General features: G+C 40.9%; 1 protein-coding gene across 2 annotated transcripts in view; it reads right to left on the reverse strand.

Annotated features, from left to right (window-relative positions):
• UGDH (UDP-glucose 6-dehydrogenase) overlaps positions 1–16760 on the reverse strand; it is a 34853-nt gene extending 18093 nt beyond the window's left edge. Inside the window, exons 1-2 of one of the 2 annotated variants that reach the window (XM_005207833.4) lie at positions 16603–16760; positions 7820–7983 (exon numbers count right to left, since the gene is read on the reverse strand). In XM_005207833.4, the coding sequence (XP_005207890.1) occupies positions 7820–7981 (162 nt within the window). In that variant the 5' untranslated portion in view covers positions 7982–7983; positions 16603–16760. Of the gene's footprint in view, positions 1–7819; positions 7989–16602 lie in introns of both variants that reach the window. The other variant, NM_174211.3, reaches the window with a different exon arrangement.
• Positions 16761–26338: the final 9578 nt, after the last annotated feature.

Genomic DNA, 26338 nt, shown 5'->3' on the forward strand with positions numbered 1-26338 from the left:
TAGTGATCCAGGGTTTAGGATTCTGAGCTCTCAGTGCTGAGGGCCTGGATTCAGTCCCTGGTTGGATCACACAAGCCTCAGTAGTCAGTCAGTTCAGTTGCTCAGTCGTATCCAACTCTTTGTGACCCCCTGGACTGCAGTACGCCAGGCCTCCCTGTCCATCACCAACTCCTGGAGTTTACTCAAACTCTTGTCCATTGAGTCAGTGATGCCATCCAGCCATCTCATCCTCTGTCATCCCCTTCTACTCCTGCCTTCAATCTTTCCCAGCATCAGGGTCTATTCCAATGAGTCAGTTCTTTGCATCAGGTGGCCAAAGTATTGGAGTTTCAACTTCAGCATTAGTCCTTCCAATGAATATTCAGTACTGATCTCCTTTAGGATGGACTGATTGGATCTCCTTGCAGTCCAAGGGACTCTCAAGAGTCTTCACCAACACCACAGTTCAAAAGCATCAATTCTTTGGCACTCAGCTTTCTTTATAGTTCAACTCTCACATCCATACATGACTACTGAAAAAACCATAGCTTTGACTAGACAGACCTTTGTTGGAAAAGTAATGTCTCTGCTTTTTAATAAGCTGTCTAGGTTGGTCATAACCTTTCTTCCAAGGAGCAAGCGTCTTTTAATTTCATGCCTACAGTCACCATCTGCAGTGGTTTTGGAGCCTGCCAAAATAAAATCTGTCACTGTTTCCCCATCTATTTGTCATGAAGTGATGGGACCAGATGCCATGATGTTAGTTTTCTGAATGTTGAGCATTAAGTCAACTTTTTCACTTTCCTCTTTCACTTTCTTTTTTTTTTTTTTTCTTTTTTTCTTTTTCTAATTTTATTTTATTTTTAAACTTTACATAATTGTATTAGTTTTGCCAAATATCAAAATGAATCTGCCACAGGTATACATGTGTTCCCCATCCCGAACCCTCCTCTCTCCTCCCTCCCCATACCATCCCTCTGGGCCGTCCCAGTGCACCAGCCCCAAGCATCCAGCATCGTGCATCGAACCTGGACTGGCATCTCGTTTCATACATGATATTTTACATATTTCAATGCCACTCTCCCAAATCTTCCCACCCTCTCCCTCTCCCACAGAGTCCATAAGACTGTTCTATACATCAGTGTCTCTTTTGCTGTCTCGTACACCGGGTTATTGTTACCATCTTTCTAAATTCCATATATATGCATTAGTATACTGTATTTATGTTTTTCCTTCTGGCTTACTTCACTCTGTATAATAGGCTCCAGTTTCATCCACCTCATTAGAACTGATTCAAATGTATTCTTTTTAATGGCTGAGTAATACTCCATTGTGTATATGTACCACTGCTTTCTTATCCATTCATCTGCTGATGGACATCTAGGTTGCTTCCATGTCCTGGCTATTATAAACAGTGCTGCGATGAACATTGGGGTACATGTGTCTCTTTCCCTTCTGGTTTCCTCAGTGTGTATGCCCAGCAGTGGGATTGCTGGATCATAAGGCAGTTCTATTTCCAGTTTTTTAAGGAATCTCCACACTGTTCTCCAGAGTGGCTGTACTAGTTTGCATTCCCACCAACAGTGTAAGAGGGTTCCCTTTTCTCCACACCCTCTCCAGCATTTATTATTTGTAGACTTTTGGATCGCAGCCATTCTGACTGGTGTGAAATGGTACCTCATAGTGGTTTTGATTTGCATTTCTCTGATAATGAGTGATGTTGAGCATCTTTTCATGTGTTTGTTAGCCATCTGTATGTCTTCTTTGGAGAAATGTCTATTTAGTTCTTTGGCCCATTTTTTGATTGGGTCGTTTATTTTTCTGGAGTTGAGCTGTAGGAGTTGCTTGTATATTTTTGAGATTAGTTGTTTGTCGGTTGCTTCATTTGCTATTTCCTCTTTCACTTTCATCAAGAGGCTCTTTAGTTCTTCACTTTCTGCCCTAAGGGTGGTGTCATTTGCATATCTGAGGTTATTGATATTTCTCCCAACAATCTTGATTCCAGCTTGTGTTTCATCCAGCCCAGCATTTCTCATGATGTACTCTGCATATAAGTTAAATAAGTAGGGTGACAATATACAGCCTTGATGTACTCCTTTTCCTATTTGGAACCAGTCTGTTGTTCCATGTCCAGTTCTAACTGTTGCTTCCTGACCTGCATACAGATTTCTCAAGAGGCAGGTCAGGTGGTCTAGTATTCCCATCTCTTGAAGAATTTTCCACAGTTTGTGGTGATCCACACAGTCAAAGGCTTTGGCATAGTCAACAAAGCAGAAGTAAATGTTTTTCTGGAACTCTCTTGCTTTTTCGATGCTCCAACGGATGTTGGCAATTCGATCTCTGGTTCCTCTGCCTTTTCTAAATGCAGCTTGTATATCTGAAGTTCATGGTTCATGTACTGTTGAACCCTGGCTTGGAGAATTTCAAGCATTACTTTGTTAGTGTGTGAGATGAGTGCAATTGTGCGGTAGTTTGAGCATTCTTTGGCATTGCCTTTCTTTGGGATTGGAATGAAAACGGACCTTTTCCAGTCCTGTGGCCACTGCTGAGTTTTCCAAATTTGCTGGCTTATTGAGTGTGGCACTTTTACAGCATCATCTTTTAGGATTTGAAATTGCTCAACTGGAATTCTATCACCTTCACTGGCTTTGTTCATAGTGATTCTTCCTAAGGCCCACTTGACTTTGCATTCCAGGATGTCTGGCTCTAAGTGAGTGATCACACCATCGTGATTATCTTTGAGAACCTCACGAACAGTATGAAAAGGCAAAAAGATAGGACACAAGCCTCAGGGCAAAGTAAAAAAAAAAAAATTTCTCTAATCTAGTGAGTCTCAGAGTGAGTGCAGTGAGGATGGAATGACTCTCAAGGAAGCTGTGCATTCAAAAGAGCTCATTAAATATGATAATTACATATGATTTATCATTTCTTTATCAGTGACCAGGACTTAAACATTAATCACCAAGAATCTCTCTAATATGAAAATTTGTAGTTACAAAGAAAAATCAATACCATAAATTTTAATAGTATTCTTGAAAACAAATATCTACTTGCATATTTTATTTATTTTTTTTAAAGAAATATTCTTTTTCTTTTAATTTTATGTAGTTTTGGCTGCGCTGGGTCTTCACTGCAAGTGGGAGCCACTCTCCAGCTGGGGCGCCTGGGCCTCTCACTGCAGTGGCCTCCCCTGCTGCAGAGCACAGGCTCCAGGGCTTGCAGGCTGAAGCAGTCCCAGCTCCTGGGCTCCACAGCACAGGCTCAATAGTTGTGGCACCTGGGACTAGCTGCTCCATGGCATGTGGGGTCCTCCTGGACCAGGGATTGAACCTGCGTCCCCTACCCTGGCAGGTGGACTCTTCACCACTGAGCCACCAGGGAAGCCTGGTTGCTTATTTTAACTGCATTATAGGATACAGATTTAAGGAGGAAGTTGATTGCAAAGGTATCTAAAGTTTCTCCGGAAATAAAATATTTCTCTGCCTTGTCCAAGATAGGTCAGTGTAAAATCGCAACTGTTAACAATACATATAAGCTACTCAGTAAAGGAATTCATAAAACAGCATGAACTCTGGTTAAACCTGTCATTTGTTCTTCTTTCACAGTTCTCCATATTTGACATTTCACCTAATATTCACACCTTCAATATGGCCAAGGAAATGTGTAGGAATAGTTTTACAACACAAAATAAAGAAATAAAAAATGAACAAAGGCCTAACATATATTTGAAAATGGATAATTGGGTCACACGGCTCATTTTCCCAATTTTTTCCCCCAATTTTTTGTTTTTTTTTAAATACACAATGCTACAGAAATAATTTATTTTCTTCTGATTTATAAATTCCTTCAGCAGGTATCTTTTAACAACTGATGTCTAAGAAAGACACATGAAAATTACAAGCCTAAAGTCATTTACTTGCTAAGAGGAAAACCATTCTACTTGCTAAAACAAGAATCTTCTTGTTAGAAGATTCCTTCTAGAATTTTAAAGTAGCAGTGCCATGTTTTTAACCTCCAAAGTCAGCTGGGTTTTACTGAAAGACTCCATTTCTTTGCAAGCTACACTAACTAGTACAGAACTAAAATAGCTGCTTAGCTTATCATCATCTAATTTTCTGGAGTAGATATATTAAAATAAGATAAAAATAAGACTATGAAGACCAAATAATTACAACTTTAAATAAAGCCAATACAATTATGGGATGTTAGAGTTCTGAGAACTCAAACGTTTCTAATGGGCACCAGTGCTAGACAGACTTTCAAATGTTTTTGATTCTATTTAAAGAGATTTAAAGAAGAAAAAATTTATGAAATAAAAGTGTGAAACAACAAGAAAGATTTTTGATTTTTTTGGTAGGTTAGTTAGTGAGAAAAAACAAGTAAGATATGGAAAAAAACCATCTTAGATCTTAATTCTTTTTTTCTAAGTATATATCCCAATGGAAGGAATGATGCTAAAACTGAAACTCCAGTACTTTGGCCACCTCATACGAAGAGTTGACTCATTGGAAAAGACTCTGATGCTGGGAGGGATTGGGGGCAGGAGGAGAAGGGGACGACAGAGGATGAGATGGCTGGATGGCATCACTGACTCGACAGACGTGAGTCTGAGTGAACTCCGGGAGTTGGTGATGGACAGGGAGGCCTGGCGTGCTGCGATTCATGGGGTCGCAAAGAGTTGGACACGACTGAGCAACTCATCTGATCTGATCCCAATTGGATTCAATATCAATGTAGAACATACTGTTTTTTTGGAGGAATTTAACTTCTAAATTTTCAAAAAAGCAACAAAAGTATAACATGGCAAGTTGAGATCACCCTCTCACTTCTTTTGTGGCTGACTATTACTTTTATTTTGGGTTTTGGGCTGTTGTTTATTTTTATTTAAGTATAGTTAATTTATAATATTGTGTCAGTTTCAGGTCTATATTATAGTGACTCAGTACTTTTGTAGATTATACTCCATTATAGGTTGTTACAAGATGATGGGTATAATTCCCTGTGCTATACAGGATAATTTTGTTGCTTATTTACTTCATATAGTTTATATCTGTTAATTCTATATCTCTAATTTGCCCCTCCTCCCTTCCCTCTCCCCTTTGGTAATCACAAGTTTTCTGTATCTGTGGAACACACTATCTTTAATTTAAAGCACTGAAGTCTCAGGAAAAAGAGTTTCAAATTTCAAATAGAAACAGCATTGGTCTTCCATGGAGTCTCAAAGAGTTGAATACAACTTAGCAACTGAGCAACATCTGGGTTTCCCTGGTGGCTAAAGAATCTGCCTGCCAATGCAGGAAACACGGGTTCAAACCCAGGTCTGGAAACACCCCACCTGCCATGGAGTAATTAAGCCTGCGCGCCACAACTACTGAGCCTGTGCTCAGAGCCTGGGAACCACAACTACTGAGCGCTCATGCATCCCAACTAGAGAGTAGCCCTCGCTCGTCCCAGCTAGAAAAACCTTGGCATCAACAGAGACGCAGCACAGTCAATAAATAAATAAATAAAATTATTTTTTTAAAAACAGTACTAATAATAAGAATCTAACTAGGGAACATGCCTTCTGATCAACTAATGTTTTTATTTTCTCCAAGAAAAAAAAATCTAAAGCCAATATATTATAGATAGCTTATACTTCTTCTAGTTCGAGATAATCTTTTTTTTAACTAAAAATTTTAGTGAAGTAAAAAAAAGTTTTAAACAGTACATATACTTTAGCACAGAAAAGTGCTCAGTTTTCAGAAGTGAACACACTTGTGTAATCACTATCCATACAAGAATTAGAAGAATATTAACAGGGGAGTTCCCTGGTGGTCTAGTGGTTAGGATTCTGGGCTTTTACTACTGTGGCCTGCATTCAGTCTCTGGTTGGGGAACTGAGATCCTACAAGCCTGGCTGGGTCAACAAAACAAAACCAAAAAACATTAAATCAAAGCCTGCAGTATGGCCTCTTCTAGTAACTACAACCCCTCAAACTACCGTCATGCTGAATTCTACCACCAGGCCAGTATATCTATATTTGAACTTTATATAAATGGGATACACAGTATGGACTACCTTGTGTCCAATGACTTGTTACTTTTATGAGAATTTAAACATATGCTTGCATGCAGGAGTAGTTTCATTGATTTTTCAATGTAGTATTGTATTAAACTATAATTTATGTATCCATTCTATTGCTAATTAACATGTAGGGTGTTTCCCATTTGGGGTTATTAGGAATAACACTGTTAATAATACTGTCTTTTGGTGCATATATGTGAGCTTTTCTGTTGCATATACACCTTGAAGTGGAATTCCTAAGTCAGACTATGCATATTTTCAGTTTTAATAATTAATGCTGAAACATTTTACAAACTGGCTGTACCAATTTATGTACTGATCAGCAGTATATAAGCGTTTCCTCAGTGGCTCAGTGGTAAAAAATCTGCCTGCAACGCAGGAGACATGGGTTCGATACCTGGGTTGGGAAGATCCCCTGGAGAAGGAAATGGCAACCTACTCCAGTATTCTTGCTTGGGAAATCCCATGGACAGAGGAGCCTGGAAAGCCATAGCCCATGGGGTCTCAGAGAGTTTGACACAACTTAGCAACTGAACAACAGCAGGGCATACAATTCCAATTGCCCTAAATCCTTGTCAACACTTGGCATTGTCAGCAGTCATAATTTTAGCCATTCTGTTACACTTTGTGTTTGAAAAGTTATGCTGGCATAATAATTATGTAATAATCAATTCAGTAATCAACTGAATGACTGGATATAAATATGGTTCACAAGATTTCAGATGACTTCCAGCCCTTTTATGGATATCAGAATTATTAAACTCTTAATCAAGTTATCTTTCCAAAATGCTTCTAAAAATCCCCACAAACCAAAATAGTAGTAATGTTATCTAACAGGGAAAGAAATGCTATCACACTGAGGTATTTAAAGAAGTATTATGGGAGGTTCATCTGGTAGAGGAAGAAAGGGTAAAGCACAAACAGAAGCTACCACATACACAGAGGGCTTCTAAAAAAATTCTAAGTCTGATTGAGATATTAACAAATCTTGGATTTCTATTCACAGACCTATAAATAGCAGGCAGATTTATCTTACAGAGATTTCCCCTTCTAAAGACTGCTTAAAGACTATAGTTGATAAGAGTCTTATAAATAACAAAACTTTTCTGGGGGAAAAAAAAAAGAATATATTGATGTTGGAGAAAAATGCTATCCTCAAAACTTTCAAATGCTTTTCTGTTGGGTTTCAAAAGGATAATATCATGAACTCTTTTTACTATGAAAACTTAAAAAAATGAAACCTTACTTAATAAAATAGAGACACATTTTCCTAACTATGAGTTCTCTAAATTAAAGAAATACTGAAATTCCAATTTAAACAAATTTGTGATACTGAACACTGAACATGAAAGACACCATTTATTCATTCAAGGTTTATCTGATATAAATACAATAATCCAAAAATATAATAGGCTTACATGAATCAATATTAGAAACAACCAGTTTTTTTAATTTCTATTTTCACAGAATGCCACTTTTTAATTGCACTATTATAATATGGTAGCCATACTAACAGACAAAATTAGAAAATAGAGAAGAAAATTACTCGTCATCTCACTCCACTAATACAACAATTATTAATATTCAGTAAACTTTTTTCTACACATTTTTCCTAGGCATATCTGACATAATTATAATGTTCATAATATGTATTTAGACTTTTCCATTTTATTCCTATCAGTTACAGTCATAGAGTTTTACATCAAATTAAATTAGCAAAAAAAGTAAGAAAGCAAAGAGCATAAGAACAATGCATTGTTTAATATGGTTTACCTCATAAATAGGAAGTGTAGGAGAGTTCCATGCATTGATTCTTGATTCATTGATATCAACAACCGTCACCCTGATTTCGGGGCACATGTGAGCAATGACACTACACGTGGGTCCACCAACATAGCCTGCACCGATGCAGCAGATCTTCTTAATTTCAAACATGACTGTACTAGAAGAGAAACAGTAAGACTGACTACTGAGAGCAGAAAATTTAAAGAAACCACACTGCACATTCATCACACTTTATAAAAACTGTCAAGGTGACAGGTATAGGGAAAGATTTCCTACATTCAGACCCATTAAGAATTATGAAAACAGTGATTAAAAAAAAAAGTAACACTCCAATTGGATGACCTAGCCTGTTCTCAGCTGAACCAGCACGAAACATGGAAAAAATTATAGTAACTGATATTACTGAAAAAGCATGACAAAGATTATAATGACCTATACCAGACCATCTCACCTGCCTCTTGAGAAATCTGTATGCAGGTCAGGAAGCAACAGTTACAACTGGACACGGAACAACAGACTGGTTCCAAATAGGAAAAGGAGTCCGTCAAGGCTGTATATTGTCACCCTGCTTATTTAACATCTATGCAGAGTACATCATGAGAAACGCTGGACTGGATGAAACACAAGCTGGAATCAAGATTGCAGGGAGAAATATCAATAACCTCAGATATGCAGATGACACCACCCTTATGGCAGAAAGTGAAGAGGAACTAAAAAGCCTCTTGATGAAAGTGAAAGTAGAGAGTGAAAAAGTTGGCTTAAAGCTCAACATTCAGAAAACGAAGATCATGGCATCCGGTCCCATCACTTCATGGGAAATAGATGGGGAAACAGTAGAAACAGTGTCAGACTTTATTTTTTTGGGCTCCAAAATCACTGCAGATGGTAACTGCAGCCATGAAATTAAAAGATGCTTACTCCTTGGAAGGAAAGTTATGTCCAACCTAGATAGCATATTCAAAAGCAGAGACATTACTTTACCAACAAAGGTCCGTCTAGTCAAGGCTATGGTTTTTCCTGTGGTCATGTATGGATGTGAGAGTTGGACTATGAAGAAGGCTGAGCGCCGAAGAACTGATGCTTTTGAACTGTGGTGTTGGAGAAGACTCTTGCGAGTCCTTTGGACTGCAAGGAGATCCAACCAGTCCATTCTGAAGGAGATCAGCCCTGGAATTTCTTTGGAATAAATGATGCTAATGCTGAAACTGCAGTACTTTGGCCACCTCATGCGAAGAGTTGACTCATTGGAAAAGAGAGCAATATGCTTAGCAATATGCATACTCTGATGCTGGGAGGGATTAGGGGCAGGAGGAGAAGGGGACGACAGAGGATGAGATGGCTGGATGGCATCACTGACTCAATGGACGTGAGTCTCAGTGAACTCCAGGAGTTGGTGATGGATAGGGAGGCCTGGCGTGCTGCAATTCATAGGGTCGCAAACAGTCGGACACAACTGAGCGACTGAACTGAAGTGAACTCTACTGAATATTTAGAAAGTCAAGCAGCACAATAAAACCTTTACTCTCTAACACAGTAGCATAACTTTTATTGCCAAGGGAAAATCATAGGTGAACACACCCGTGCAATTCTTGCTTAACTAAATGTTGGTGTACAAAGGTCAGCTTTATGACAGATTTAGACTAAAATGACAGATATTAAGATTAGTTCTAAGCCCAGAATTGACCTGAGATTATATTCCCTGCACAGTTTGGCTTCAGCAATTCTTTCCTAGGTACTGGACAAAGATCTTAAACTCTATTTCAATTTTAATCAGAAACTATGAAATAGTTAAAGGGAAGTAATTTCTGTAGTTGGGCTTTCGTAGCTCAGTTGGTAAAGAATCAGCCTGCAATTCAGGAGACCTGGGTTCGATCCCTGGATTGGGAAGATCTCCTGGAGAAGGAAATGGCAATCCACTCCAGTATTCTTGCTGGGAGAATCCCATAGACAGAGGAACCTGGCGGGCCAGTCAATGGGGTCACAAGAATTGGACACGACTTAGCTACTTAGACTAATTTCTGTAGTTAGCAAAGCTATGTCACAGATTTTGATGACTTTTCAAGTGATTAGGTGAACTGATTCACACTAATCAAAATGACAAGGGACTGAGTTATATAAAAGAATGTCAGTTTATTCAGTAATAAGAACAAAAATAATCAAACTGATCAAATTCTTAGAAATTTTGTCCTTGCCAAGGACTAAATCTAATCTCAGACATCATCTGATCTAACCCATTCATGGATTCCAAAGAGAAGGAAAATGGGAATTAGAGAGTTTAAGAACCTGTTAGTATATTGCTGCATGGATCAGAGAAGGTAATATGGAAGGCTCACCTAATTACAATGCCTGGCAAGTATATCCCTATAGTGAAAAAAGGTACACAAAGCACATAATTAAGATGATCCAATTCCCCCTGATATGAATTTGCACTAGTCAAACAATGTTCTGATCTTCACTGGTTCTCTGGGTAAGCTTCCCTACTGGAAATGAATGGCTTGACAACCCATACAAGTATCCTGGTCTGTGCTAATAAACAAATAATCTGGTTTATAAATTGATCTTTTGGTTATGATTAGAAGATATCAACTCCCAGAGTCTGATCTCTAATAACTCCTTTTTTCTTTTTTGGCTGTGTGGCTTATGGGATCCTAGCTACCTGACCAGGGATCAAACCCCAGCCCCCTGCAGAGGAAGCAGAGAGTCCTAACCACTGGACTTCCAGGGAATTCCCTCTAATGACCTTTTAATAACTTAAAAAGGAATTTTAGTAAAACAGTAAATATGTACAGAATTTGTAACCTAATGACTTTTGAAAGAGAGCAATATGCTTAGCAATATGCATACAAAGTAATATTTTAAATGTATTTTTATTTTGAATAGGTAATAATTCATATGAATCAAAAATTAAATCTGAGGCATTCCCTAGTGGTCCTGTGGTTAAACACTTTCACTGCAGTTGGTCTGGATTTAGTCCCTGGTCAGGGAACTAAGATTCCACCTTGGGGCAGCCAAAAAATATCTGTGTAATAAGGCAAACAGAAGCCTCACACCTACCCCATCCTTATTGACTTTGCTACCACAGGAAGCCTTTGTTAATATTCCAGGATTCACCTTAAGAAAAACACTGAGCCTAGAAAAATAAACTTTTGGCAACCATGTATCTTTCATTATTTCACCTTTCTATCTTTCAGTTCTGCCTGTTAATACTCTCCCAGCCTCAAGTGCCCTACAGACAAGGAAAATGTACAGGGAGATATGACTGTGTTGGAATTGCTAAGTGGCTAAAGCTGAGGGGAATGTTCTGAAAGTTCCCACCTGTGGGAGGGAGAGTTGGGCCTGGAGCAGGCTTACCAAAGATGTATCTACAGCATTCACTGCTGCTATCCCCTCTACAGAAGAAGAATCTTGGCATCTGGTTGCAGGAAAAAATGCCTCAACTTTCTTCAGGCTTATCCCCTTCTTCTCCTTGATGAAAAATTAACATTCCCAACTTATGGGTCTACTGTGTGGGCACAGCAGAGAATTTGGCCATAGAATAATATAGGTCCTGACCCTCAACTACTTAACAATTTATTTAGGGAATAATTCAACTGAAAAGCATTTATTAAAGACCCCACTATGTATCAGACACTATTGTTCTATGTACTATAGATACAACAGTGACCAGGACAGACAAGAGTTCCTACCTTTAGGTGGTTATATTTTAGTAGGAGAGCACGCAAACAAAACAATGGCAGTTGTGGTAAACTCCACATAAAGGAAATAAAGGAAAAGCTGAAAAAGAAACACTGTGGGGAATGGACTATTTTATTTAGGGTAAAGCAAGTCTCTCTGAGGTGACTTTTAAACTGACTTATAAAGAGAGAAGGCAATGGCACCCCACTCCAGTACTCTTGCCTGGAAAATCCCATGGATGGAGGAGCCTGGTAAGCTGCAGTCCATGGAGTCGCTAAGAGTCGGACACGACTGAGCGACTTCACTTTCACTTTTCACTGTCATGCGTTGGAGAAGGAAATGGCAACCCACTTCAGTGTTTTTGCCTGGAGAATCCCAGGGACAGGGGAGCCTGATGGGCTGCCGTCTATGGGGTCGCACAGAGTTGGACACGACTGAAGGGACTTAGCAGCAGCAGCAAAAGATAAAATGAAATCAGTCACACCCAGATAACATGGTTAAATTATACAAGGAAGTATAACCAACTAGATGACAAAATAAGTGTTAAAGTCCAGAGGAATCAAAATAAGAAAGCAACCTACATCGAGGGAAATGTAAAAGACTGGCCTAAAGAATGAATTGGATATAGAAAGGAAATATAAGAGAGGAGGGCATTTCAGATGACAGGAGGGAACAGATAAGGACTTACATACAGAAATGAGTCCAAAGAAGTGAGACGATCTGCCTAGTTACAAGGAAAAAAAAAAGTGGATGTTAAGTAGTGAGAGGCAATGTTATACGCCAGCCTGGATGGGAACGAGGTTTGGGAGAGAATGGATACATGTTTATGTATGACTGAGTCCCTTTGCTATTCTGCTGAAACTACCACAACATTGTTAATTGGAGCTTCCCTGGTAGCTCATCTGGTAAAGACTCCACCTGCAATGCAGGAGACCCCAGTTCGATTGCTGGGTCGGGAAGATTCCCTGGAGAAGGGATAGGCTACCCACTTCAGTATTCTTGGGCTTCCCCAGTGGCTCAGATGGTAAAGAATCTGCCTGCAATGCAAGAGGCCTGGGTTCGATCCTTGGGTTGGGAAAATCCTTTGGAGGAAGGCATGGCAACCCACTTCAGTATTCTTGCCAGAAGAATCCGCATGGATGGAGGACCCTGGAGGGCTACAGTCCATGAGGTCACAAAGAGTCAGACACGACTGAGCAACTAAGTACACACACCCCAATACAAAATAAAAAGTTTTGTTTTTAAAAAAATAATTTTATTTATTTATTTTGCTGTGCTGGGTCTTAGTTGCTGCTCAGGCTTTTCTCTAGTTGCAGTGAGTGGGGGCTACTCTGTAGTTGCGGTGGATGAGGTTCTCATTGCAGTGGTTTCTCTTGCTCTGGAGCACCAGTTCAGGGAGCTCGGGCTTCAACAGTTGCAGCTCCCAGGCTCCAGAGCACAGGATCAATTCACTGTTAGTTGCTCCTCAGCATGTGGGATCCTCCTGGATCAGGGACTGAACTCATGTCTCTTGGATGGGCAGGTGGATTCTTTACCACTGAGTCACCAGGGAAGCCCCCAAAAGTTTAAAATTACAAAAGAAAAAAAAAGTATTAACAGGTAATAATTGTCTTCTAGAGTGGAAATGAATTGGAAGTGGGTCTTGAATGCCTTTTTCAGGAAGGTATGACCATAAAAATCCATGAGGCTATAATTTAATAACTTAAGGAAACTGCTGAAAGTAACCATAACAATCAAAGGCATTAATGTATCTAAAGCCTAACAAGCTCCATTGAAGAAAAAGAAGAGGGAATGATCAGCTTGGAGCCTGGAAAAGGAACATTAAGAAGAAGAATGACGTTTATTTCAGAGCTGTCTAAAGAGTGACACAGAATCTGGAAGTCAGAAGTGTTCTGGGTTCAGAACAGTGAGGCAAGAAAAGGCTTTCCCAATGCTTGGATGGCAAATTACCCCCAAATTCTTGGCTCTGATTCCACTCTGCCTTATGAGTTCAGATTGCCAGGAATTATAACACTAGAAAGGGATGACCTGGGTTTGAGACATCAGTATTCCAGGCACTAGAATAAAATTTCCCTACTGTATTAGCAAGGTTCCATCCTAGTATATCCATCAGTCTCTTATGAGCTTAGGCATCATAAGTTAACACCTAAAACCTCATTAACCATGGGTCTGTGGGAGAAAAAAAAATCAACCTTCCAGATCTGTAAGGCTGAAGGTCAAGTCCTGAACTGTGACAAATCTGAAGGACTACCACACACAGCAACACCCTTACTGGATAGGTGGCCTCTCTAATCAAAACCAAGATATGTGGAATACCTAAAAAGTGAACTCTCAAAAGACTTTTGAATGACAGGATTTTATGTTATCACTTAACCCGTAGTCAAGAGGTTGTAAGGACAGCCTATGCCCTCAATCTCAACCAGAACAGGTTCTGTTAACATTCTTACAATAAACATGGGTTGAATATCTACATGATGAACTCTCGGGCTCAAGAGTTTAATAAGGTGGTCCCAGGCTAACATTTCTCTGCTGCTCTTCACCCAAGCACCTAGAATAGGCTCTCAATAAATATTAATTGGATAAGTAACTCTTATTAAGGGTCTTTTTGAGATGAAAACTGTTATTTGAATATTTTTAGCTCAGACGGCTTATCACAGTATTTTTGCAGATTGTCCAAAATCCTATCATCCTTTCTCTTGAGGTAGAACTTTAGCATGTCTTCTCAGAGCTACTTCTTTAAAAAAAAAAAAAAGATTATGGCTGTGCTGGGTCTTCAGTGCTGCTTGCAGGCTTGCTCCAGTTGTGGTGGCTGGTGGGGTTGGGGGCTACTCTTTGTTGCAGTGCAAGGGCTTCTCAGTGCAGTAGTTTCTCTTGTTGCACAGCACAAGCTCTAGGCGCACGAGCTTCATTACTTGTGACGCACAGGCTCAGTAGCTGCAGCTCCTGGGCTCTAGAGCGCTGGCTCAGGGGTTGTGGCTCACCAGCTTAGTTGCTCCGCAGCATGTGGGACCTTCCTGAACCAGGAATTGAACCTGTGCTCCCTGCCTTGGCAGGTGACTCTTTACCACTGAGCCACCAGGGAAGCCCCCAGAGTTACTTCTTATCCACCTTGGTTGCCAGGCCATATTCAGCTTGCCTTTCATATAAACAGCTAGGGTAAACTGCTGATGGCAGGTGGGCCTGTATTATAGAACTACATGTGTTTTGGGGTACCCCTGTGTTGCTATTTCATATGGCTCGCAGATGACAATGGAGAAATTACTGAAGAAGCCCGATGTACCATCTTTGCAAGTCCAATAAATTACCACTTGGAAGTTTCAACAAAATCGTCAATAAGCTTTAATATGAAGCTTGATACAGTGTTAGTGATGTACTTTACCTGACACAGATATCTTCTGGTACCACTTTAAATTTCTACTTTTATATACCTTCTGATCCTCTACTGTGCTGTCCGGGAAATGGTAATATTTGCTTAAGAACGAGTCAGTTTGAAATGACTTTTGACCCCGTGTTTTGGGAAAGTCACAGCAATCCAAGCTGTTCCAAACTATTTTTCTTTAAAAATTTTACAAATTCAGATCAATATTTCAACCTACAAGCTCTGGCTAACAAAGAGCAAACCTCCTATTACAATCTAAGGTGAATATAATCCCTCCATCTCCACCCCTCTTCAGTATACTCTATAACTACCCAGTATAATGGGCTTCCCTGGTGGCTAAGTGGTAAAGAATCCACCTGCCAGTGCAAGAGATGCAGGTTCAATCCCTGGGTCAGGAAGATCCCCTGGAGAAGGAAATCATAACCCACACCAGTATTCTTGCCTGGGAAATGCCATGGACAGAGAAGCCTGTCAGGCTACAGTCCATGGGGTTGCAAAAAAGTCGGATGCAGTTTAGTGACTAAACAACAACAAAGCTAAGGCAATGGATGTCACATCAACTTCACACATCATTTTAGACATTTCAGAAATTAAATACTAACAAATGCCTGACCTGGGGGAAATATTTAGTCAATGAATAAGACTGTTAACTTTATATCTAATGGGTTTCATGTAAAGCTGTGGAAACAACAAGAGAGTAGATGGAGTATGAGTATTGGGTGCAGATTTCCTATTAAAGGAGTACAGCAACAGGAGAAGAAATGAGACTCTTTAAATCAGGGTTGTCTATCCCTTACCTTAAACTAGATGCTGGGCACTACCAAGCACATCTCAGAGCACACAGTAACCTCTTTCATTTCCAGAACCACCCTCCTACCCACCAAGAAACAGACCAGACTACAGTTGTCCATTTCTTAGGGGATTTGAATAAACTCACAGACTCGCTGTGTCTTTGAGGGCAGTGAATGAACAGTTCCTCCTCTGTATATCCCTGAAAAGTTCCCTATCAGTGAATCCTTCTTTTCTATACACCAGAATTCTTGACCTTACTCAATTATTTTCCTATATACAAGAAGGTATAATTTTTCAAGGTCTCACACAAACACGATCTCCTGAAACACTCAAGAAAGGCCTTTCTTAACATGAAATAAAGCCATTATATGGTGTGGCAGCCAACAATGCATTTCAGGACAGCTATATAGATGTCACGACAGAGAATTTTAGGACTTCGCCTTCGAAAAGGCTCTCTGGTTTGTTTTCTTGTCAGTTTCTTAAGAACAGCGGTCAGTGAAGGGAGAAAAGCAGCAGCACTCCATGTGAGCAATTCTAAACACAAAAGACTTTGATTCAGAGGCCAAAATGGGGTCCCTAAGCAAAGGACCACTTCCTGTGGTGATGTTCGGCTTTCAGAGGCGCCAGGGAAATCTCACTTAAGTCGCAAAGTGGGAGAAAGCAGAAAACAGAAGCGGTTGGAAGACTCGCCGAGTCTTGAATTAAAAGCCTAAGCTATCCCTCTTCCAAGGCAGCAGATCCAAAAGACGATTCCCGCCCAGAGCCCAGAAGAGGAGACGGAGAGTCGTGACACTGGGAAAGCCTGGGACCGCGCACAGGGAGCGACTGGAAGCAGGGCGCACACCCCGCCAGGCTCCTTTCACATCCCAGCGGGACCCGGGAGCACCCCACTGGGCGGCGGGGCCAGCCCGAGAAAGGCGCTTACCCACTTCCAGGCACCGAGTGCTGCAACCACTTCTATCTCCTCGGCTCGGACAGCTCCTCGCTCTGGGCCGCGCAGCCGCAGCTTCAGCACTCGCGCCCTGCTCCGTCTGATCTTCCCACACCGCACACCCTTCTCGGGATGCCAGGCGCCACACCCTGAGTCCCGGGCCCGAGCCCGTATTTAAAGGTTTCCACCCGAGAAGGCGGAGGATTCATTCCTTGGGAGCCAAGCCCTCCCGGACTCTGCCCTCGGTTGCATCCCTGCTCCCCCTCCCGCCAAGCTAGGCCAGGGCCCGCCCCTATTTCCTGCGGGGCCCAGGGGCCGGGATACGGGGGCGTGGCTAGTCGTGGCTGGGAGGGAACAGACTCCGCCCCCTGCCGAAGCTGAGCAAATCCGCTCCGTCCAGCTCAGCGGCCCCGCCCCTGCCGCGAGCCGGGCTGGGCGGAGCTGCGTGCGCTGCGGGTCCACCGAGGCCCAAGCGGCCAGAACCGGGGGAGCGAGTAGGTCAGGTTCTAGTTCCCCCGTAGTCTGAAGTCTTCTCTTGCCATCTGGCCCCCGGTTCCTTCCATGTGTCCCCATCCTGTCTGACAGCGCTGAGGTGGTGCCGCGTGCGCGCCAGATCAGCCATACTTTGGGGCTGAGGCCCAAGGGGACCGGAAGGTCCAGGCCCCCTTTCCGGTCTCCCCAGCAGCCTAGAGGGCCTGCCTTGTCTTCCGGCTCCCCTAGACCGTGTCGATCAGACGTGGCCAGCAGCCTCCTCCACTCCCACGTCCTCCAGGCTCGTGGATCCTTCGTACCCTGCGGGCCCGAGTCCCAGGGTTTAGTCACTTTACATAGACCCGCCGCTTCTGGGAAGGAGTCCCGCCAGATGGATGCTGAGTCCATCATGACTGGACCAGTTAGTGATCCCCACCCTGATCCCGGAGTAGAGAAGCGAGACAGCCATGCCCTCCAGGCAGATTTTCCAGATACTCCTGCCAAGTTCGGGATTTGAGACGTTTGTGCACTATAGGTAGCAGAGCGGATGCAAGATCTAAGTGCCGCGTATGAGGAAGAGTGAAATTAACGTATGGAGCTGCCCACTTTTAATGAGAGCAGTTCTATTCCAGTTTCCCCACTCCAAGGTTATCTTAAACCTCAAATTTAAAGGGGGGGGAAAAAAAGCAAAAAGCAGTCATGACTTTTTCTTTCCTCTGGTTAAGTTAAGAATTACATCACATCGACCTAGAGATTATCATTCTAAGTGAAGTCAAAGATAACTATCACGTCTTAAATGTGGAATCTTTTTTTTTTTTTTAATGATACAAATGAACTTTACAAAATACAAGTAGACTCACAGACATAGAAAACAAACTTATGGTTACCAAAGGGGAAAGGGGAAGGAAGGACATAGTAAGAGTTTGGGATTAACATATACACACAACTATATGTAAAATAATCAGGGACTTCCCAGCGGTCTGTGGTGAAGACTCCCTGCGCTTCCACTGCAGAGGGTGCTGACTGGATTCCTGGTTGGGTAACCACCGGTATACCGCTGGGCAGGGCCAAAAAAAGAAAAAGATAACCAAAAAGGAAACTCTACTTGATATCTTGTAATAACCTGTAATGTTAAAGAATCTGAAAAAGAATATATATATATATATATATAACTGAATCACTTTGCTGTACACCTGAAACTAACACAACATTGTAAATCAATTATATAAATAAAAATAAATTATATAAATATTTTTTTTTAAATAATTACTTCAAGTAGTATTACTTGAAATTAAAGACCATTTTGAAACACGTCGAGGAAAGTGGATAGAAGTTTATAAAGGCACGTTAAAATACCATATAGATGACAGATTTCTGATATGAGCATGACGGGCACTTGAAACAAGCTGTTGAATTGTTGTGAATCCTAGAAAAAGTGATACCATATGTAGGTGTTGTACATTCTATATGCTTAAATTGATTTATTCAGCAAAGATTTAGTGCCTATTGTGTTAGACATTATCCTAGAGATCAAAGACAGATCAAAATCCGATTCTTTCTTCCAAAACTCACAGGTTTGTGAGAGAGACAAATGAACAAGTAATTTCAATGCATTTAATAGAAGTGTCTTTTTTTTTTTTTTGGTCTTTTGGCCATGACACACTACTCTGCATATGGCATCTTAGTTCCCAGACAAGGGATTGAACCCACACCTTCTACATTGGGAGCACAGAGTCTTAACCACTAGACCACCAAGTCAGTCCCAAAGGTTTTTTTTAAGTTGGTGCATACATAGATTTGTTTACTGTTACAGTCAGCTTTCTAAAAAACCCACTATTCTAGTCCCTTTATTTTGAATTCAACATTTTTCTACCTATTATTCACTTCACATTCTTTGTATTTTAACAATGATCATAATCTTCACAAAGCTCAATAGAATCTTAGAAATGAAATCAAATTATATTAGCTAGAATGGGCCTTTAGATATAGGACACCGGTTCTCAGGGATCCAGAAGGTAAAAAACATTTTTATGATAATACTAATATGTCCCTTTCTTTTTTCACTCATTCTGTCACAAGGATATGGTAGAATTTTCCAGAGGCTATATGACATGTGATATTATAACAGGTCAGTGCGTGTTAGTTGCTCAGTCATGTCCAACTCTTTGCAACCCCATGAACTATATATAGCCCACTAGGTTCCTCTGTCCATAGGATTCTTCAGGCAAGGACACTGGAGTGGGCAGCCATTTCATTCTCCAAGAGATCTTCCCGACCCAGGGATCGAACCCTGGTCTCCCTCAGATTCTTTACATCTGAGCTACCAGGGAAGTCCCTGTAACACATCAGTGCAGATATTATAGATTTACAAAATGTAAAGCAATGCCAATCTTCTAATTTTTTATTTAGAAGTAACTTTTTAATAAAAATACATTATATTGACATGTAATGGACTTACAGCTTTCCTCGTAGCTCAGTCGGTAAGGAATCTGCCTGCAATGCAGGAGACCTGGGTTTGATTCCTGGGTTGGGAAGATCCCCTGGAGAAGGAAATGGCAACCCACTCCAGTATTCTTGCCTGGAGAATCCCATGGATGGAGGAGCCTGGCAGGCTTCAGTTCATGGGGTCACACAGAGTCGGACATGACTGAGCGACTAAACTACCACCAATGGGCTTATTATTGCTAAGTTTAAGGAACTGATGTATTTCTTTGTGATTTATCAATTTTCATTTCTACAGGGTCAATACAAATGGCTATAATATGCATGAAAAAGCTTTTTGGGGTCTTCAAATTTTTAATGTGTAAAGGAGTCCTGAGAACAAAAAGTTTGAGAACTCCATGTGGTAGAGAAATTATTTTCAGATTATGTATCATGGAGCTCTGAGTTTCCCTGGTGGTGTGTCAGAGTCTATATGAGAAAGAAAATGAGTGGGAAGTTAAAGCTGACAGAGCACTGTGTCTCCGACTTCCTCCTCCGTATCAGAGCAGTTCTACTTTTATCTGTCAATCTGCTTCATATTATCAAAATTTCATGTAGGATTTCAATTTACAAACAAGTTCCTCTTAAAATTTAAAAAGCGCTTGATTCAGTCATTTAATAGGAATTTCCTCCAAGTGTTTACTATGTGATAAAACTGTGCTAGTCATTAGAAACAGAATCGTGAGTAAAGAATGGTACATTCCCAGCCTTCCTACATTTTACTCTCTATGGGGAAACATCAGTAACACAGATGCATATAAAATAACTATTAAGGAAGATACATACAGTCTTGTGGGAATACACAATAGAAGCATCTAACATAGCAGGTCAGGGATGCTTCAAGTTTATTTATTTTTGGCTGTGCTGGGTCTTTGCTGCTGCTCAGGCTTTTCTCTAGCTGTGGCAAGCAGGGGCTATGCTCTAGTTGCAGTGAGCAGACTTATTGCAGTGGCTTTTCTTGTTGCCGAGAACAGGTTCTAGGGTTCAGTAGTTGTGGCACATGGGCTCAGTAGTTGCAGCTAGGCTCTAGAGCACAGGCTCAATAGTTGTGGCAAATGGGCTTAGTTGCTCCGAGGCATGTGGGATCTTCCCAGGACCGGGGATTGAACCAGTGTCTCCTGCATTGGCAGGCAGATTCTTTACCACTGAGCCACCTGGGAAGCCCCTTCCTGAAGTCTTGAAAATTAAGCTCCTAAAGGAAATATAGGCATTAACTAGGGGAAACAAAGAGGGTGGTCAGAGGAATAAAAAGGATGAATTTAGGGCAAGCAATTCAGAGCTAATGACAGCCATCAAGAATTAGAAGCAGTATGTCCATTGTAGTAACCCAAGAGATTTAGAGCAATGAACAGATTCAAGAGATGATCAGGACTTCCCTGGTGGTCCAGTGGTTCAGAATCCGCCTACCAATGCAGAGGACAGGTTTGATCCCTGATCCTGGGAGATCCTATAGCCACAGGGCAACCAGACCCCATGTGCTGCAACTATGGAAGCCAATATGCCCTAGAGCCTATGCTCTGCAACAAGAGAAAGCCTACATGCAGCAATGAAGACCCAGTGCAGGCAAAAAATGAATAATATTTTTTAAAAAAGAGCAAGATGATCAGGGAATAAAAGCATGATGATTTTATTAACATCCTCCCCCTCCTCTCATCTCACACCAAAGGTGACACTATCTTGGCTTTGACAGTAAAGGTTAGTTATGCCTTGCACAGATATATTTAAGGGTATCAATTTCTTAATCAACTAAGGGAATAAATTTCTGGCTCAACTTTCACAGGTACTCTTTCTCAAAATTAATTTGTCCAAGAATAGTGGAGAAGGCAATGGCACTCCACTCCAGTACTCTTGCCTGGAAAATCCCATGGACAGAGGAGCCTGGAAGGCTGTAGTCCATGGGGTCGCTGAGGGTCGGGCACGACTGAGTGACTTCACTTTCACTTTTCACTTTCATGCATTGGAGAAGGAAATGGCAACCCACTCCAGTGTTCTTGCCTGGAGAATCCCAGGGACGGGGGAGCCTCGTGGGGTGCTGTCTATGGGGTCGCACAGACTCGGACACGACTGAAGTGACTTAGCAGCAGCAGCAGTGCATTTTACAAAAGAAAGACTTACCTTTTATCCAAACAAACCCTTACTATGATCCATTCACCAGGGGTAAAATTCTGGGAGCCAAACAAAGGGATAAAGTGAATTCTGGTTTGGGGAAAGTCCCTTATACTGAATAATCAAGACACTTCAAATCTGTCTTTCCTCATTTTATATTTATTTTTGTTAAGGGTGAAGGTCAGAGGTAGAAACAGGACATTTTGGACATGTTCTGAATTAAAAAAAAAAAAAAGAATCCACTTAAATTAATGAGTTGGAATATTTTAAAAGCAATTTAAATATTTTGCAGGACTACAAAAAATGGCAAGCGGTAGTGGATAAAATTGACATGGATAGAATTTAAAAGATTTATTCAGTAAAATAGTTAGTTATATCAAATCTTACAATACTTTTTCCACTTGGAGGTTTCATCTTATATGATGTTTAATACTTTTATTAACAAAATTATACACACTTATATCTAAAAACATATTAAATGCCAACTTAAAATGGTCTGAGCATTGACTAAAGTCAGAGCCATTCTCGAAAATTTCCAAGGTGTTTCAGTTCAGTTCAGTTACTCAGTCATGTCCAACTCTTTTCGACCCCATGGATTACAGCATGCCAGGCTTCCCTGTCCATCACCAACTCCCGGAACTTGCTTAAACTCATGCCCAGCATGTCGGTGATCCATCCAACCATCTCATCCTCTGTCGTCCCCTTCTCCTGCCTTCAATCTTTCCCAGCATCAGGGTCTTTTCAAATGAGTCAGTTCTTCGCATCAAGTGGCCTAAGTTTTGGAGTTTCAGCTTCAGCATCAGTCCTTCCAATGAATATTCAGGACTGATTTCCTTCAGGGTTGACTGGTGTGACCTCTTTGCAGTCCAAGGGACTCTCAAGAGTCTTCTCCAATACCACAGTTCAAAAGCATCAATTCTTTGGGGCTCAGCTTTCTTTATGGTCCAACTCGCCCATCCATACATGACTACTGGAAAAACCATAGCCTTGACTAGATGGACCTTTGTTGGCAAAGTAATGTCTCTGCTTTTTAATATGCTGTCTAGGTTGGTCATAGCTTTTCTTCCAAGGAGCAAGCGTCTTTTAATTTCATGACTGCAGTCACCATCTGGAGTGATTTTGGAGCCCAAGAAAATAAAGTCTCTCACTATTTCCCCATCTATTTGCCATGAAGTAATGGGACTGGATACCATGATCTTCGTTTTTTTAATGTTGAGTTTTAAGTCAGCTTTTTTTCTCTCCTGTTTCAATTTCATCAAGAAGCTCTTTAATTCCTCTTCACTTTCTGCCATAAGGGTAGTGTCATCTGCATATCTGAGGTTATTGATATTTTTCCTGGCAATCTTGATTCCAGCTTGTGCTTCATTCAGCCCAGCATTTCTCATGATGAACTCTGCATATAAGTTAAATAAACAAGGTGACAATATACAGTCTTGATGTACTTCTTTCCCAATTTGGAACCAGTCCTTTGTTCCATGTCCAGTTCTAACTGTTGCTTCTTGACCTCTATACAGATTTCTCAGGAGGCAGGTCAGGTGGTCTGGTATTCCCGTCTCTTTAAGAATTTTCCAGTTTGTTGTGATCCACACAGTCAAAGGCTTTGGTGTAGTCAATGAAGCAGATGTTTTTCTGCAACTCTTTTGCTTTCTCTATGATCCAGCAGACATTGGCAGGATGTTGATCTCTGGTTCCTCTGCCTTTTCTAAATCCAGCTTAAACATCTGGAAGTTCTCGGTTCACGTACTGTTGAAGCCTCACTTGGGAGAATTTTGAGCATTACTTTGCTAGCCTATGAGATGAGTGCAATTGTTCAATAATTTGAACATTCTTTGGCATTGCCTTTCTTTGGGATTGGAATGAAAACTGACCTTTTCCAGTCCTGTGGCCACTGCTGAGTTTTCCAAATTTGCTAGCATATTGAGTGCAGCACTTTCACAGCATCATCTTTTAGGATTTCAAATAACTCAACTGAAATTCCATCACCTCCACCAGCTTTGTTCGCAGTGATGCTTCCTAAGGCCCACTCGACTTCACATTCCAAGGTGTTTAATCACACTGATTCTGGCATGAAGGACAGCAGCTGGGCTTGCAGTTATCTGAATGCTTTGAGGCTATCAAGTTTTGTCTGCAAGTCTTACAGTTTCTTGTAGTTTCTGCATTATAATCTTGCTGTTACTTGTAGCTTTACTGAACAACTGTATTGAAATAAATGAAGGTAGTTGTAGAGATTGTTTGGCTTGCTCACACATGGAGCCAAGTTTAGGTGAAAGGTACAAATCAAGGCTTAGATCCCCTTCTACCTCCTTGTGTATTTCAGCAAAATACAGAAAAAAAGAATTAAAATGACATCAGTAGTACGGTTTCTGAAGTGGGACGGACACATATGAACCTATGTTAAGAAAGAGCATCAAGATTGCTTTGCACTGACTTCTAAAAGGAAAAAAAAAACATTTAAGATAGTATGCCACTTTTCAATATTCTCTTAGGAACATACAAGTAGTAAAGTTTAAAATTATAGGTCTAGGATTTGCTCATGGAGTGGACGGCTGCAGGTGTGTAGAAAATGAGATAACTAGAGGATGTTAGGGGACTGAGTATTGAAAGGGTTGTCTTCTTGGATACTGATACCAGAATCACCATAGAAGAATGCTGAAAAGACAGGCAGAAGTCCAGTGCTAAAATCTTCAAGGAGTGAGGAGTAATCCAGAGGTCTATAAATAACTGTGAAAGCTAGGGTAGAATACTCTAACAGCATGAGCTTCAAGAGTTGGAGAGTTTTAGGGAGGACAGAATGATAGCCTGGCTGTCCAAGAGAGAAAGTGGGAAGAGGTTCACTGTGTCTCCATTCCTTGGTCATTGGTCTGGAAAAGAAAACCGCTCTCACTCAAGAGGCAAGAGTTAGTACCCTTAAGAAGATACCATGTTTTGGGGAAGAGAATGTTCAGAGAAAGGGTTGAAAATATGGGGCTTTTGCAGATGATGACCCTTAAGTTTAGGAGGTTTGGGGCATGAGGAAAGGTATGAGATTGAATCAGCTGAGGGGGAATGAATGATGATGGCCTTGGAGTCTTGGACTTATGGAAGCCAATATAAACAGGGGTATAGGACATGACAGGATTAATCAAGGTAGTCTCTAAGGTGAATTACCACAGCCAGGCCATGAGTGTAGGGAGAGAGTAGGGAGCCTTGGCAAAAACATGTAGGTATCAGTGAGTCTTGCTGTCAGACACGATGATATTGGGGCTGAGGCCAATACAGGGGTGACCTCACTGTGGAGGGGTCTCTTTGGGTATCACCTGACAACTCTGCACATATTCTTATCTTCCATCTTAAAACAACAGGAATAGAAACTTCTTCTCGTCCCAGACCCACATCGCTCTGAAGTTACTACTCCATTTCTCTGCTCCCAATCACTGTAAACCCCCTCCAAAGAGTCACTTGTACTTGTCTCTCCTTCCTTACCCTAATTTCTTTCCTTAACTACTCCAAGCTGGGTTTTCATCATTACTCTAACAAAACATCTTTTCTCAAGTTCACTATGAATCCTTTGTCAAAATGTTTAACTCTCCACCTCGATGTTTTTTCTCAGTAGAATTGAACACCGCTGAGCCCTCCTCCCTTTAGAGATTTGCTTTCTTTCCAGGCTTCCAAGACTACATTCATATGGTTTTCTTCTTCTTTCACAGGGTGCTCCTTCTCAGTCTATTTCGTAGGTTCCTCTTTCAACCAGGGCTCTAAATACGTACCCAGGTCCAAGTCGAAATATAGTTGACATAAAGCATTATGTTAGTTTCAGGTATACCATGTAGTGATTTGACATTTATATACATGAAATCATCAGAAGTCTAGTAACCATCTGTTTTCAGTTATTAGACTATTATTGACCATAGTCCCTATGCTGTATATTACCTCCCTGTGACTTATTTATAACTGGAGGTTTTTGCCTGTTAATTTCCTTCAGCTATTTTGTCCTCCCCTGCTTCCCCACACCACCTCCCACCCCGCTCTCTCCCTTCTGGTGACCACCCATTTGTTCTGTGTATCTGTTTTCATTTTTTCTTAATATTTCACATATCAGTGAAATCATATGGTCTTTCTGACCCACTTCACTTAGCATAAAATATCCTCCAGATTCATTCATGTCACAAATGGCAAGATTCCTTTTCTTTTAATGGCTGAATAATATTCTATTCCATGTATACCACATCGTTATCTGAGCATCTGTCAATGAACACTTAGTTGCTTCTGTGATCTTTAGTATCTGGATGCACTCCAGGTCATGGAGCAAAAGCAAATTTTCACTTTTGTGTGTTTTCGGAACAGTTACATGTCTAGCTCCTTTTGGGTAACATATATCTGCTCATATAATTAACACTATTGGATAGCAAATGTCTGTCTACTGGACCTGTATTCTAGGAAGAAATAACAAAGGAAATGTAACTGCAATCTAATTTCCTAGAGATTCTTAGAATCCTTCTGAATACTGGCCCCAGACTGCTATTACATAAATATTCTTCGTATAACTCAAAGTTCTTCTTGCTCAGGAATGTCTTAGTTAAGGGTAAAAAAAATCTTACCAAAAAAAAACCCTGTTTAATAAAGGACTTTAACATTTTACTAGGCAAAAGATGCTTGCTTCTCTTCCCACAAAAATCAAACAGAAAACAGTGAG

The sequence above is a fragment of the Bos taurus genome, chromosome 6, assembly GCF_002263795.3.
Source record: "Bos taurus isolate L1 Dominette 01449 registration number 42190680 breed Hereford chromosome 6, ARS-UCD2.0, whole genome shotgun sequence".
Classification (NCBI taxonomy): domain Eukaryota; kingdom Metazoa; phylum Chordata; class Mammalia; order Artiodactyla; family Bovidae; genus Bos; species Bos taurus.